The sequence below is a fragment of the Hyla sarda genome, chromosome 2 (genome assembly GCF_029499605.1).
Source record: "Hyla sarda isolate aHylSar1 chromosome 2, aHylSar1.hap1, whole genome shotgun sequence".
Taxonomy (NCBI): Eukaryota; Metazoa; Chordata; class Amphibia; order Anura; family Hylidae; genus Hyla; species Hyla sarda.
In genome coordinates this window covers 159,365,366-159,380,971 of record NC_079190.1, presented here as the reverse complement: position 1 = coordinate 159,380,971, position 15,606 = coordinate 159,365,366, and the positions used below count along the sequence as shown (strand labels likewise).

General features: G+C 42.2%; 1 protein-coding gene across 5 annotated transcripts in view; it reads right to left on the bottom strand.

Annotated features, from left to right (window-relative positions):
- The window catches only part of FARP1 (FERM, ARH/RhoGEF and pleckstrin domain protein 1), a 217,819-nt gene that overhangs the window by 173,201 nt on the left and 29,012 nt on the right, over positions 1–15,606 (bottom strand). For all 5 annotated transcript variants that reach the window (XM_056555628.1, XM_056555629.1, XM_056555627.1 and 2 more), the window contains exon 2: positions 8,472–8,665. In XM_056555628.1, the coding sequence (XP_056411603.1) occupies positions 8,472–8,639 (168 nt within the window). In that variant the 5' untranslated portion in view covers positions 8,640–8,665. The remainder of the gene's footprint in view (positions 1–8,471; positions 8,666–15,606) is intronic.

The window sequence follows — 15,606 nt, the reverse complement described above, 5'->3', positions numbered from 1 at the left end:
ATTTTATTTACTCTAATTTATGTGTCAGAAAATGCTGGAAGTTGCATTTAGTTACTAGATAACTACAACTCCCAGCATGCCCTGATACAGTCTATGGTTGTGTGGGTGTTGCAGACTGTTGCACTGTATAGTAGTCCAGTTAAGGTTATTGTGTAACATGCTGGGAGTTGTAGTTTTGGTTCGGGTCAGCTGCAGAGCCATAGGATGTGTCAAGGAATACTGGGAGTTACAGTTAGTAACTACAACACCCAGCATGCCCTGATACAGCCTATGGCTTTGCAGCTGACCCGAACCAAAACTACAACTCCCAGCATGTTGCACTTTATAGTTCTACAGTTTAGGCTATGGTGCAACATGCTGGGAGTTGTAGTTTTGGTTCGGGCGTGTTTGTGTGCATCCGTGGGGCTCTTGGTTGGCGGGTGAGTATGAAGGGGGCGGGATTCTGGGGGTGCAATTTAGTGCGGGTGGCCAGAAGCCACTAAAAATAAATAAAATTATATAGCACAACTGGCGGCAGCACTTGTCAGTCCGCCCCTGTACAAAACATACATGCATACACATATCATACATACACATATACATACACCGGGCCACTGACCCCTATATTATACATTACATACATACAGACACATCATACATACATATATACATACACCGGCCGCTGCCCCCTATATTATACATTACATACATACATCATACATAGACACATCACACATACATACACCCGCCACTGCCCCCCCACATCATACATTACATACATCACACACACACCATATATACACATCATATACACATATACCATACATATGCATACATACACCTGCTGTGGCCCCCCCCCATCATACATTACATACACACACACACACACACACACACCATACACATACACACATTACATACAGACATCATACATAGACACATCATACATACACATACACATCATGCTTCCCCTTCCCACATCATACATTACATACACACATCACACATATACCATATACAAATCATATTTACACATACACTCACACCATAAATATACACCATACATATGCACACATCATACATACACCTGCCACTGCCCCCTATATCATACATTACATACACACATCACACAAACACCATACATACATCATATATACACGACACATACACCATACATATGCACACATCATACATACACCTACTGCTGATACACCCCACATCATACACACATCACACATCCACGGACACCATACACATATACACTTCATATATACACACATGACTCATACACCATACATATGCACACATCATACATACACCCCCCCCCCTAATTATACATTACATACATATACAACCATCCTTCCCGCCGCCTGCATGCTCGACCTCCTCACCTGAGCCGGTGTGAGGTGAAATCCCCAGCCCGTGCAGTGCAGTCTCCTCACACACGTCCTCTCCCCTCCCCCGCTCTGTATTTTCCCCCGTGAATACTTGAAACCTCCCTGTGATAAATTAGGTCCTGTGTAGACAGAGCAGGGGGAAGCTGTGTGTGGGGGAGGGAGGAGCTGTGTACGTCCTCATTCTCCCCCTGTCTTCTTGTATTATGCAGAACTGCGCTCACCATCCTCCGGGAGGGGGGGATGAGGGGGTGTGGCTTAATCATCTCCTGCAGATGTGCGACCTTGGGCTCTGCCCTCGCTCCTGAGATCCCCTCACACCGGCTGGGGGGCTCTGAGCAGCGGCCCCCGGCTACTGAAATCAGCTGGGGGCCGCCACTGCCCCCTCCATACACCCTGAGCGCCGGTGTGTGAGGTGCAGAATTGCAGCGGCTCCTGCACCTCACACCGGCATTAAAGAAAAATAAGGGGGACGTCTGTCTGTCCCTGCTAGCCCGATACAGGGCTAAATCTATGAAAAATTCACCTGCCCGGCGCCCAAAACTACTTGTCCCGGGCGTCAGGCGATAGGATTTCCACATCCCTGGGTATGCATGTAAAATCTAAGGCCTTCAAGATGCATAGCAGAAAATATATCAGTAACCGGGTTCACACGGCAGAATGTTTGCATGGAAACGCTCTGTGTAGATATTCTGCAAACTGCGGGACCAGCATAACATGCTCACATGCTTAGAAATGTGCTGTCGCCATAGATGGCAATGCATTTCCGTGCAGACTCCGCAGAAACATCAAACCTGTTTAATGTTTTCAGGATTTCCGCGCCAGAAACATTTGGAGTCAAAATTCTGCCGTCTGCACTGTGCAGTGGAATCCTATTGAAATCAATGGGACTCTGCTGCTGCAGAACTTCTGTGCGGAATTCGGCCGTGTGCACATAGCCTAACAGTCTGTAAGAAAAAGTAGGTACAGATATCAGTTGTCTTATAGTAAGATTTTCTTTATTGCCTGTAACAACTAATTAAATCCCAGCTTTCATTTCTCATACTGCTGTGGTAAAATGAAAGCTGAGCTCTGATTGGTTTCTATAGGACACAAAAATAATTGTTCTGAACTCTCTGACTGAAGGCTATCATATATATTTTAATTGGGATCTGTTTATATAAGCATCATGACATATTCATAACAAAACCTTCATAGTAACACCTTAACCAAGAACATCTCTGTACACTACCCCATTCTTTAAATCAAAACACACCATAAAAGCTGATGGAAACTGCTGATCATCCATGCATCAACCAATAAAATAATCATTCCAATGCCATATAGCTTAAAATCAAATATTTATACAGTGGGGCAAAAAAAGTATTTAGTCAGCCACCAATTGTGCAAGTTCTCCCACTTAAAAAGATGAGAGAGGCCTGTAATTTTCATCATAGGTATATCTCAACTATGAGAGACATAATGAGAAAAAAAAATCCATAAAATCACATTGTCTGATTTTTACAGAATTTATTAGCAAATTATGGTGGGAAATAACTATTTGGTCCATAACAAAAGTTCATCTCAATACTTTGTTATATACCCTTTATTGGCAATGACAGAGGTCAAACGTTTTCTGTAAGTCTTCACAAGGTTTTAACACACTGTTGCTAGTATTTTGGTCCATTCCTCCATGCAGATCTCCTCTAGAGCAGTGAAGTTTTGGGGCTCCCTCCAAAGATTTTCTATGGGGTTGAGATATGGAGACTGGCTAGGCCACTCCAGGACCTTGAAATGCTTCTTAGGAAGCCACTCCTTCGTAGCCCGGTCGGTGTGTTTGGGATCATTGTCATGATTGAAGACCCAGCCATGTTTCATCCCCAATGCCCTTGCTGATGGAAGGAGGTTTTCACTCAAAATCTCACGATACATGGCCCCATTCATTCTTTCCTTCACATGGATCAGTTGTCCTGGTCCCTTTGCTGAAAAACAGCCCCAAAGCATGATGTTTCCATCCCCATGCTTCACAGAAGGTATGGTGTTCTTTGGATGCAACTCAGCATTCTTTCTTCTCCAAACACGACAAGTTGAGTTTTTACCCCCCAAACCCCCCAAAAATCTGACCATAGGACATTCTCCCAATACTCTTCTGGATCATCCAAATGCTCTCTAGCAAACTACAAACGGGCCCGGACATGTACTGGCTTAAAGGGGTACTCCTCCCCTAGCATCTTACTCCCTATCCAAAGGTGACAGAGATAAGATGACAGATCGCGGGGGTCCTGCCGCTGGGGACACCCGGGATCTCCGCTGCAGCACCCCACTATCATTACTGCACAGAGAAAACTCGCTCTGTGCGTAATGACCTGCGATACAGGGGCCAGAGCAACGTGACATCACTGCCCCCCCCCCCCCTCGTGATGTCACGGCCCACCCCCTCAATACAAGTCTATGGGAGGGGGCATGGTGGCCATAACGCCCCCTCCTATAGACTTGTATTAAGGGAACGTGACATCATGCTCCGGCCCCTGTATCGCCAGTCATTACGCCCAGAGCGAGTTTGCTTTGTGCAGTAATGATAGCGGGGTGCTGCAGCAGAGATCCTGGGGTCCCCAACGGCGGGACCCCCGCGATCTGACATCTTATCCCCTAACCTTTGGATAAAGGATAAGATGCTAGGGGCGGAGTCTGGCACTGCATGATTTGAGTTCCTGGTGGTGTAGTGTGTTACTGATGGTAGCCTTTGTTACTTTGATCCCTAGGTCCCCCTGTGTAGTTCTGGGATTTTTGATCACCATTCTTGTGAACATTTTGACGGGGTGAGATCTTGCATGGAGCACCAGATCGAGCGAGATTATCAGTGGTCTTTTATGTCTTCAATTTTCTAATAATTGCTCCCACAGTTGATTTCTTTACCCCAAGCTGCTTGCCTATTGCAGATTCAGTCTTCCCATCCTGGTGCAGGGCTACAATTTTGTTTCTTGTGTCCTTCGACGGCTCTTCGGTCTTGCCCATAGTGCAGTTCGGAGTGTGACTGAGGTTGTGGACAGGTGTCTTTTATACTGATAAGTTCAAACAGGTGCCATTAATAAAGGTAAGGAGCGGAGGACAGAGGAGACTTAAAGAAGAAGTTACAGGTCTGTGAGAGCCAGAAATCTTGCTTGTTTGTAGGTGACCAAATACCTATTTTCCACCATAATTTGCAAAAAATTTTTTTTTAAATCAGACAATGTGATTTTATGGATTTTTTTTCTCATTATGTCTCTCATAAATGAGGTATATCTATGATGAAAATTACAGGCCTCTCATCTTTTTAACTGGTTAACGATCAAGGACGTGTATAGATGTCCTTGTGCCGTTAACTGGGTATGGTGCAGGCTCCCAACTCGAGACTGCGTCATACCTGCCGGCCCTCAGCTGGTTCTTGTAGCTTGAGGGCCGGCGTTAATAGTCGACATGCGGCAATCGCCATGGCCAGCCATGAACCCTTTAGATCGCCCCTGTCAAAGCTGACAGTGGCGTCTAAAGGTACCTTTAACTGCTCCCTGGTGGTCCAGTGGGGTGGATTGCCACCCCCCCCCCCTGCAGCACGATCGCGGGGGGCGATCCACTTTGAGGTAGCCGGAGGGCCTCCTCTGTTCCTGTGTTGGCTGCTGTGCTGTGAATGATAAAGCCTGGCAGGGCCAGGCTTTATCAATCAAGCACAGATCACACAGATCAATGTGGTTCTATGGAACTTCATTGATCTTTATGAGGAATAATGAGTGACTAAAAGTGTAAAAAAAAAGTTTCAAAAAAAGTTTAACACACACACACACACACACACACACATCAACCCCTTCCTTATTAAAAGTTTGCCAAATTCCATATAAAAAAAATATATAAACATAAAAAACATATGTGGTATCACCGCGTAGGCAAATGTCCAAACCATAAAAAATAAGGTTAATTAAGCCACACGGTCAATGGTGTACATGTAAAAATTCAAAAGTCCAAAATTGTGCTTTTTTGGTCACTTTGTATACCCTAAAAAAAAAATTTATAAAACATGATCAAAAAGTCAGATCAAAACAATCATGGTACCAATAAAAACTACAGATCACGGCGCAAAAAATGAGCCTCATAACCACCCTGTATACTGAAAAATAAAAAAGTTATAGGGGATCAGAAGAGGACAATTTTAAACATACTAATTTTGCAGCATGTAGTTATAATTTATAAGCTCAGTCATCTGTAATAATAACCGTTCTAAAAAACTAGTAGTGCTTTGCTGCCATGCAGGGTAGTGACACGAGAGTGGGAATTGGTTGCAATTTTTTTAAACTGCCACGTTGCTCCATCCTTTAACCCCCAATCTATGATACAGGGGAAGGTTGCAAGATCATTTAAACCACATGATTTGAATGCCCTTGTGTATATATAATGCATTTGTACATTGGAATAAGCCCTTGTTTATAGGTTGTCACAATAAACTAATGCAAAGCTTTTTATGTGAAGTTTCAGAAAGAGTCTGCAGAATTAGTTGTTAGACACTTAAAGCAAACAACAGTAATTTATTGACTGCACATGTTTATTCAGCTGTGTTGTCTGCTGCAACATCGAAATGTTGAATTTTCCTGAACGAGCATGTTTATCCTGGCTCTTCACATCTTAATGATATCATTTGGCTATGTTTGTCTTACAATATAGGTGATTCACACATTGCTTTTGTCGTAAGCTGAATTGCTTTCCATTTCATTGTCTGCTTGTGTCAAATTATTATTAAGAATGAACTCCATGTATAAGACATTTGCACATTATCAAACAAAATGATTTAATCCTGTACAGTCTATATGCAGAACTAAAATTGGACAGGATTATATAAAAAAACATATACTTCAGTTGTCACCTTTAATACATAGCTTTTAATTAGATATATAAAGTCCAAAGTGTAGCAAGTGTTTCTCACCCTTTAAAAACATATTAAAGGGGTACTCTGCCACTAGACATCCCCTATCCAAAGGATAGGATATAAGATCTCTGACCGCAGGGGTCTCGCCATTGGGGACCCCCGCGATCTCCCTACTGCACTCAGCGTTCGTTCAGAGCATCGGGTGCAGCACTGGAGGCACGTGACATCCCGGAAGCGCCCTGCTCGACACATCACAGCCACGCCCCCTCAATGCAATTCTATGGGAGGGGACAAGGTGGCTGTCACGCCCCCTCCCATAGATTTGCATTGAAGGGGCATGGCCGTGACATCATGTGCGGGGTGTGACCGTAACATCATGAGCCTCTGCCCCGCATTGCATCGAAGTTCGCTCCGTGCACCGGATGTCTGGGGTGCCGCAGCCAAGATCACAGGGGTCCCCAGCAGCGGGACCCCTGTGATCAGAGATCTTATCCCCTATACTTTGGTTCCATCAAAATCCAGTGTCTTTATTTACATAATATTAAAACAGTAAACCAAATGGTATCTTGCATATATGTCACACAACAGACTAACGCATTTCCAGCACTTATGTGCTCTAAGTGATAGTCTATGACTAAGAGCACATAAGTACTGGAAACACGTCAGTCTGTTGCAGGACATCTGTTTTGTTTGCGATTTGAATATTCTCTAAATAATAAAGCTGGATTTTTATGGAACTTTCCAAGGAATCTACTTGCTATTCTTATAACTATATATGTTGAGCAGGGATGGTCTGGGACGCCCTGCTAGTTTTAATACATTGACCTCTCAGTGAAAAATCAATAGTCATTTTGCTGGCTTGAAGAGGTATAATCAGGATAGAAGTGAAGCTCTTTCACGCCTCAGTTCCTTTCCTAGCACCTCCTAGACCTCCAATCATTGCTTAAAAATTACCTTTTATTTTTTTTATTTCCTGGGGCTAGACAGATAATGGTTGTAGGTGAAGCATATTGTACATAAAAATACATTAAAAAAAATATTTTTTATTTTTATACTGCCTGTTTTATTATTTAGTATTCAGATGTATACTGCTAACCTAATTTGTCTACGTGTCATGCTCAGTGAGGCATACTACTCATCAATAAGAATTTTCACACATTTTTTTTTTGGCTGGATTCCGCTTATCGTTGTTTTCAATGTTAATCTGTGTGAACCTTAACACTGTGAAGGACCTCTATTCTACTACATTGAACCTTTGCTGTACCTCCATACATAAGCACGCAATGAAGGCATGCGCTATCATATGCAATATGTATATTGATAGTCTCCCCTCTGGGCACATACTATAGCTCCATACACATGGCATCCAACAGAGCCGGTATGACACCAAGTGAGGGCAGTGGGTTTTGTATAGGCTCTATGCACATGGCTCTGCTGTGTGTATGACGGCTATGGACAAAAGTCCAAGCAGTTAAAAGAGTGGCAACTTCTCTAAGCACATTTTGTTCACTCCCTACACAGAGAAATGAGAAGAAAAAGATCTGAGCAGAACAGACGAAAGAGAACAGACATATAGAAACTGGGGTGCTACTCATCAGTGCGCTGTTTGAATCCCTGCACAGCCTTTGTGAATTACAACCGAGAGAGAGTTTTTTTGAAGTGGTGTTCACATCTTGACATTAATTGTCTGATAGATGAGGGTCCCACACCTATCCCAAGATCAGTGGCCCCCAAAGCCACTTGTGGGAAGCCGCAAACCGGCAGATTGGGCTATTTTATGCATTTTGCGTAACTTCCATTAACTTTAATGGGAGTAACGTAAACAGCTTTCAAGGACTTTCATCTCAGATGGGAACAACATCTATCAGACCTTTGTGTGGATATGCCTTCAATGAGAATACCCCTGTAATACAGATTCATAGAGTGTAATCTATTCTCAGTAAGCCACCATCTCTATATGGGGACATGGACAATATACGTAGTACCTTTTACTGTTTCTGTATTTTTTTAACCAATTTTTGTAAATGATCCATGTGTTCCCAAGTGTTTGACTGGCAGACGTTACAACTATAGCATTTCATTACAATAACCAGTAAACCTTATGCCACACTGGAACAATTTCTATGTACAAGTGTATTGATAACTTGAGTAATAATGACAGCAGCATATTATATCAAAGTTCAGTCAAACAGTTACATTAAACCGTATAAACCATTTACAACCCTTACCGGAGCTTCAATAGTTTCCTGTGTGTCATCCAACATTTGGACTTTGAATGGAAAAGATTTTCCTTGTGGAGACAGAGGTGGCTTGGTTCCATGTTCTAAAGTGCTGATCCCGGCACTCTCTGGAGCACCTAACCGAGAGGCTGCTGTCTGCTGCTCCGTCTCCCCCATGTTTTATAAATCCAATGCCTCTTATCCTGTGCATAAGATAGACCAGTATATTAGTATTCATTTTAACACAGGCAGTATCACATTGAAAGGTAACACATACATATATATCACAGGATCCACCATTCACAACCGATGATGTTCACAGATCTTCCTTCTTGCACAATGACCTCTGTAGAGATCACATGCCGGCAGTAAGACCGCACAGGAACGCGTCATCGCATAGATGGCTAAGCATTCCGTGCGGAATCCACAGAAAGCATGCTCAATCTTTCTGTGGACACTCCCTAGGGCTTTCCTACCCTCTAAAGTTAATGGGTAGCAAAATTAGCTGAAGAAAATATGCAGCAAAATACGGCACTTGTGACCCTTAAAGGGGTACTCCGACTCAGACATCTTATTCCCTATCAAAAGGATAGGGAATATGAGTTCAGATCGCGGGAGTCCCGGGATCCCCCAAGATCTCTCCTGCAGCTTTGCTCCGTGCCTGATGACTGGCGATGCAGGGGCCGGAGGATCGTGACGTCACGGCCCCGTCCCCTCATGACGTCCACCACACCCCCTCCCATAGACTTGCATTAAGGAGGCGGGGCATGACATCACGAGGGGGTGGGTCCATGACTTCATGATCCTCCGGCCCCCGCATCGCCGGTCATCAGGAACAGAGAGAACTTCGCTCCGTGCACCAGATGACAAGGGTGCTGCAGGAGAGATTGCGCGGGTTTTCAGCTGCGGGACCCCTGCGATCAGACATCTTATCCCCTATCCTTTTGATAGGAGATAAGATGTCTAGGGGCGGATTAACCCTTTATGGTGTCTTTAAAGTGTTACATAACAGTTGAAATGCAAGTGTTTTTGTATTATTATGTTAAATTCATCACATTTTTTTGCCATTTTTCCCAAGATTTAAAGGAGGGAAAAAAAGTCAGCAAACTATATCACAGCCACAACATACTGCATAAACAAAAAAAACAAGGTTATTAAAGGGGTACTCCGGTGCTAAGAAATCTTAACTCCTATCCAAAGGATAGGGGATAAGATGCCTGATTGCGAGGATCCCGCCGCTGGGGACCCCTGTGATCTTTGGGAGCATGCTCGCTCCGGGTCTGATGACTGCCGATCACGGGGCCGGAGTTTTGTGACGTCACGGCTCCACCCCCGTGTGACATCACGCTCCGCCCCCTCAATGCAAGCCTATTTGAGGGGGTATGACATCTTATCCCCTATCACTTTGGATAGGGGATAAGATGTCTAAGCGCCGGAGTACTCCTTTAAGAACACCACCAAAGCTAGGAGAGAATCCTACCTAGAATATACAATTAACCTGATGAAGGTCAGTGATTTGCAGAAAGCCTGACAAACTTCATTCAAGCTATATGAAGTTGAAGACAAAGAAGGAGTGTTAGTTATAGAGGTGAAAACTGGGGCCCACATATGCACTCCAGATGTGATCACATGCAGGTAATGCAGCATGAAAACCTTGTAAATAATTACACTATTTTCTAATATGTGCATATAAACACTAACTAGCTAAATCACATTAGAAAACACGCTTTATAATCTACAGATGGCTACATTACCTTATGCAAACAATGCAAGCAGTCCACCCCCGAACAATTCATTTTTGCTCAAATAGGTTCTGCCTGCAGCCTAACACTGATTTATGATCCCGATTACAAAATGTGTTATGAGCGGAAGGTCTCATTCACAAGTCACAAGTATTTTTCAACTTTATTTTAAGACAAAATCTGGATTGTTTAATAGAAAATATAATTTTTAAATGTTATTATATTTTGTCTGTATTTACAATTAATTTAATGGGTTTATTCCATGAAATAAATAGATCTAAACTGATGAATTATGTGAAATGTAAGGCAGCCCTACTAACACAGGCTGGATGCACTCATGTTTTTTGCTTGTTGCCACAGATTACGTCCTGAAGGCAGTTTCCTCTTCTGGTTAGGCATGATCAGTTGCTCAGTTCTCCTCATACCCAGTGAATATACAGCCAAATACATGACAGATAATAGAGCCTATACACTGGCCTATTAGAAGCTTTCAGAAGTACATCATTCCCTGCAATAAATATGTATGAGGGAGTCTGGCTGAATATTCACTGGCCAGGATGTGGTAAATATACATTATTTACTGCTATAACTGTCTATACCACATTCTGCAACATTAAAGGAAATCTGTCACCAGTGTCACCTGCACTAACCTGTCGGTACCGACAGATAGTGCAGGTGACACTCATGACAACGGTACTCACCTTGTCCCGTTCCGTGGCGGAGAGAAGCAGCAGCTTGAGGCATGGGCAGAGCTTAGTGACGTCACCACTGCTGCTCCCTGCTGGGTCCCACTGTGAGAGAACAGCATCGGTGACACTGCTGTCCTCTCACAGCAGGGAGCAGCACTATTAACCATTTAAATGTCACTGTCAGAGTTGACAGCGACATCTAAGTGACACTGGTGGTGCTGGTCCCAATCAGCTGCCCATTTTGGTATATTGGGCATGGGATCTGTTGTCATGGCAGACCGAATCCTTTACATGGCCTACGGACCTGGAAGGCTCTATCAATAGAGTGCAGATCACATGGATTAATGCAGTGCATATGTACTGCAATGATCTGTATAAACAAAAGGTACAAAAAAAAGTGTAAAAAAAAATAATGTTTTCGAAAATATAAATGCACTCCTCCCATATAAAAAAAAACAAATCACCCCCGTTTCCTTTTTCCAAAAAAAAAAACAAAAAAAAAAAACATTTGATATCAGAATTGGCCTAACTATTAATCCCCTTAATGACGTGATTTTAGTTTTTTGCGTTTTCACTTTTTCCTCCTATGGTCTTTTAAATTTCCAATTTTTTATTTATAGAGCTTGTTGTTTGCGGCACTTATTGTAATTTGCAATTACATCACTCATTTTACCACAAAATGTATGGTGAAGGTGAAAAAAATTTTATTTTCAATGCAGTGCACTTTTCGGTTACAGGGATTATCTTTATTCTGTAGGTCCATACGATTACAACAATACCCAATTTATATAGGTTTTGTTTTATTTTGCCAGTGAAAAAATATATTAAAAAACTTTTTGTAAGAAAATAAGCAGGCTTAAAATTGTCCACTTCTGACACCTATAACTTTTATTTTTCCGCATATGGGGCTGTATGAGAGCTCATTTTTTGCGCCGTGAGCTGTAGTTTTTAATGGTACCATTTTTGTTTTTAATGGACTTTTTGATCACTTTTTATGGGGGTTTTTTCAGCAATATGAAGTGATCAAAACTTTAGCAATTCTGGACTTTGGTAATTTTTTTTTTACGTTTATGCCATTTATTACATTATTTTATTTGTAAAATGGGAAAAGTGGGGTAATTCAAACTTTTTCAGGGGGAGAGGTTATACACATTTATTACTTTTTATAATTTTTATTTTTAGTCCATAGGGGACTATTACATGGAATCTTTTGATTCCCAACACTGATCAATGCTGATCTACCACACAGCATTGGTCAGTGTTATCTGTAATCTGTTGCTCTAGCCTGCCAAAGCAGATCTGACGGCACAGAGGAAGGTAGGGACCCTCCGGCCATCAGTTAAGGTGATTGGGACTGCGAGATAGCCCCGCGGTGGTCAAATCACCCTTAGCAACCAGCCGGCAACATTGGGTTGCCAGCTTTAGGTCCCGCGATCAGCTTTAATTGTGAGATCTAAAGGGTTAATAGCCTTGCAGCGGCTGTAGGCTATTAGCTGTGGCCCCTGGCTGTTGATTCCAGCCGGGAACCGTGCAGTAATGGAGAGGAATCAAGTCACAATCCTGTTCCGTAGCGGCCTCCCTCTTCCCAGGACATACCCATACATCCTGAGGAGGGAAGGGGTTAAAATATGACATTATTGATCCTGCAATACCAAATGCCAGAATATTTTTTTTCGTCACATCACAACCCAAAAGAAAACTGAAGAAAAAGCAATCAACAATTGACCTATGCCAACAGTCGCAATTTTATTTCCATTAATTGTTTCTGAAAATAATCATTAGTTGCAGCCCTTCATTATTGCAAACTGTTTTGAAATCAGCATGATTTCATAAGGGGGGCCATATAAACACAATTTATCCCCTCTGTTAAAAACTGAAACATTTTACACACTGAAAAACATGTTGTTTGTGTACTAAAATAACCAAGAAGAGTGAGATTATGTTCACATGGTGCAATATTGATTTCAATGGGATTCTGCTGCACTGTGCACACGGTGGAATTTCCACGGAAGAGGTTTCTGCTGTGGAAATTCCGGTGTCCGCAGAAAGAATACAGTGGGGATCAAAAGTTTGGGCACCCCAGGTAAAAATTTGTATTAATGTGCATAAAAAAGCCAAGGAAAGATGGAAAAATCTCCAAAAGGCATCAAATTACAGATTAGACATTCTTATAATATGTCAACAAAAGTTAGATTTTATTTCCATCATTTACGCTTTCAAAATAACAGAAAACAAAAAAATGGCGTCTGCAAAAGTTTGGGCACCCTGTAGAGTTAATATCTTGTACTGCCCCCTTTGGCAAGTATCACAGCTTGTAAACGCTTTTTGTAGCCAGCCAAGAGTCTTTCAATTCTTGTTTGAGGTATCTTTGCCCATTCTTCCTTACAAAAGTCTTCCAGTTCTTTGAGATTTCTGGGCTGTCTGTCATGCACTGCTCTTTTAAGGTCTATCTATAGATTTTCAAATATGTTGAGGTCAGGAGATTGTGAAGGCCATGGCAAAACCTTCAGTTTACGCCTCTTCATGTAATCCCCCGTGGATTTCGAGGTGTGTTAAGGATCATTATCCATTTACAGAAGCCATCCTCTCTTTAACTTCAGCTTTTTCACAAATGGCATCAAGTTAGCATCCAAAATTAGCTAAAATTTTATTGAATCCATTTTTCCTTCTACTCGTGAGATGTTCCCTGTGCCACTGGCTGCAATACAACCCCAAAGCATGATTGATCCACCCCCATGCTTAACAGCTGGACAGAGGTTCTTTTCATTAAATTCTGTTCCCCTTCTTCTCCAGAAGAGGTTTTCTTCTGATGAATCTTCCATGAAGACCATATTTGTACAAGTATCTCTTTATAGTGGAATAGTGAACCACAACTCCAGTGTCTGCCAGATATTTTTCTGGTGGGATTGTCCAGTCAAACGTGGAATTTGAATAATCCTGCGAGTGGTTCTGTCTGATATTTTTCTTGGTCTTCCAGATCTTGCTTTAACTTCCACTGTTCCTGATGACTGCCATTTCATTCCGAACAGAGGATATTGACATCTGAAAACGTTTTGCTTCTTATAGCCTTCTCCAGCTTTGTGAGCGTCAACTATATTCAGTTTCAGATTTCTAGACAACTGCTTAGAAGAACCCATGGTGCTGATTGCTGGGGCAAGGTCAGATGAGTCTGGGCATTTAAAACCTTTGAAATTGACATCACCTGGTCTTCCCAGATGATGATTGAGAACAATCCATGACACTGGCAGGTCTCAGCTTTGCAAAGGGGGCAGTGCATGCTATAAATTCTGCAGGGTGCCCAAACTTTTGCAGATGCCATTTTTTTGTTTCCTGTTATTTTGAAAGTGTAAATGATGGAAATAAAATCTAACTTTTGTTGACATATTATAAGAATGTTTAATCTATAATTTGATGCCTTTTGGAGATTTTTCCATCTTTCCTTGGCTTTTTTAATACACATTTTTAACTGGGGTGCCCAAACTTTTGATCCCCACTGTAGACATGTATATTCTTTCTGTGGATTTCATTTGAAAATGCACTACAGTCTATGAGACAATGCATTTCCGAGCTGTCATAGCACCCGTCGGAACTTTCAATGTCCGCCAGTCTTACCATGTGAACATATCCTAATACTGGATCCATGTTCTGTACATACTCCACATGGGCTGTAAAAAAAAAAAAAGCAATGCGCAAAAAACTAGAGTCAATGTATCAAATTAAAGCACACCCAATCATGCAATGCATATCAAATTAAGCAATCTTTATTAACCCCTTAAGGACCAAGGACGTATGAGTACGTCCTTGGTCCCGCTCCCGTGATATAACGCGGGGTCACACGGTGACCCGGCATCATATCGCGGCGGGCCCGGCGTCATAGTGAAGCCGGGACCCGGACGATAATAGCTCAAAGCTGAGCCACGCGGCTAAAAGTGAAAGTAAAAACTGCTGGTTAGCTCAGTGGGCTGTTCGGGATAGCCGCGACGAAATAGCGGCATCCCGAACAGCTTGCAGGACAGCCGGAGGGTCCCTACATGTCTCCTCGCTGTCCGATCGCCGAATGACTGCTCAGTGCCTGAGATCCAGGCATGAGCAGTCAAGCGGCAGAATCATCGATCACAGGTTTCCTATGAGAAACCAGTGATCAATGATAAAGATCAGTGTGTGCAGTGTTATAGGTCCCTATGGGAGCTATAACACTGCAAAAAGAAAAGTGGAAAAAAAAGTGAATAAAGATCATTTAACCCCTCTCCTATTAAAAGTTTGAATCACCCCCCTTTTCCCATAAAAAAAAAAAACCACAGTGTAAATAAAAATAAAAATATATGGTATCACCGCGTGCGGAAATGTCCGAATTATAAAAAATATATCATTAATTAAACCGCACGATCAATGGCGTACGCACAAAAAAATTCCAAAGTCCAAAATAGTGCATTCTTGGTCACTTTTCATATCATGTCGATCAATAAGTCCTATCAATGCAAAAATGGTACCGTTAAAAACTTCAGATCACGGCACAAAAAATGAGCCCTCATGCCGCCCCATAAGCGGAAAAATAAAAAAGTTATATGGGTCAGAAGATGACAATTTTAAACGTATTAATTTTCCTGCAAGTACGACAAAATCAAACCTATATAAGTAGGGTATCATTTTAATCGTATGGACCTACAGAATAAAGATAAGGTGTCATTTTTACCGAAAAATGTACTATGTAGA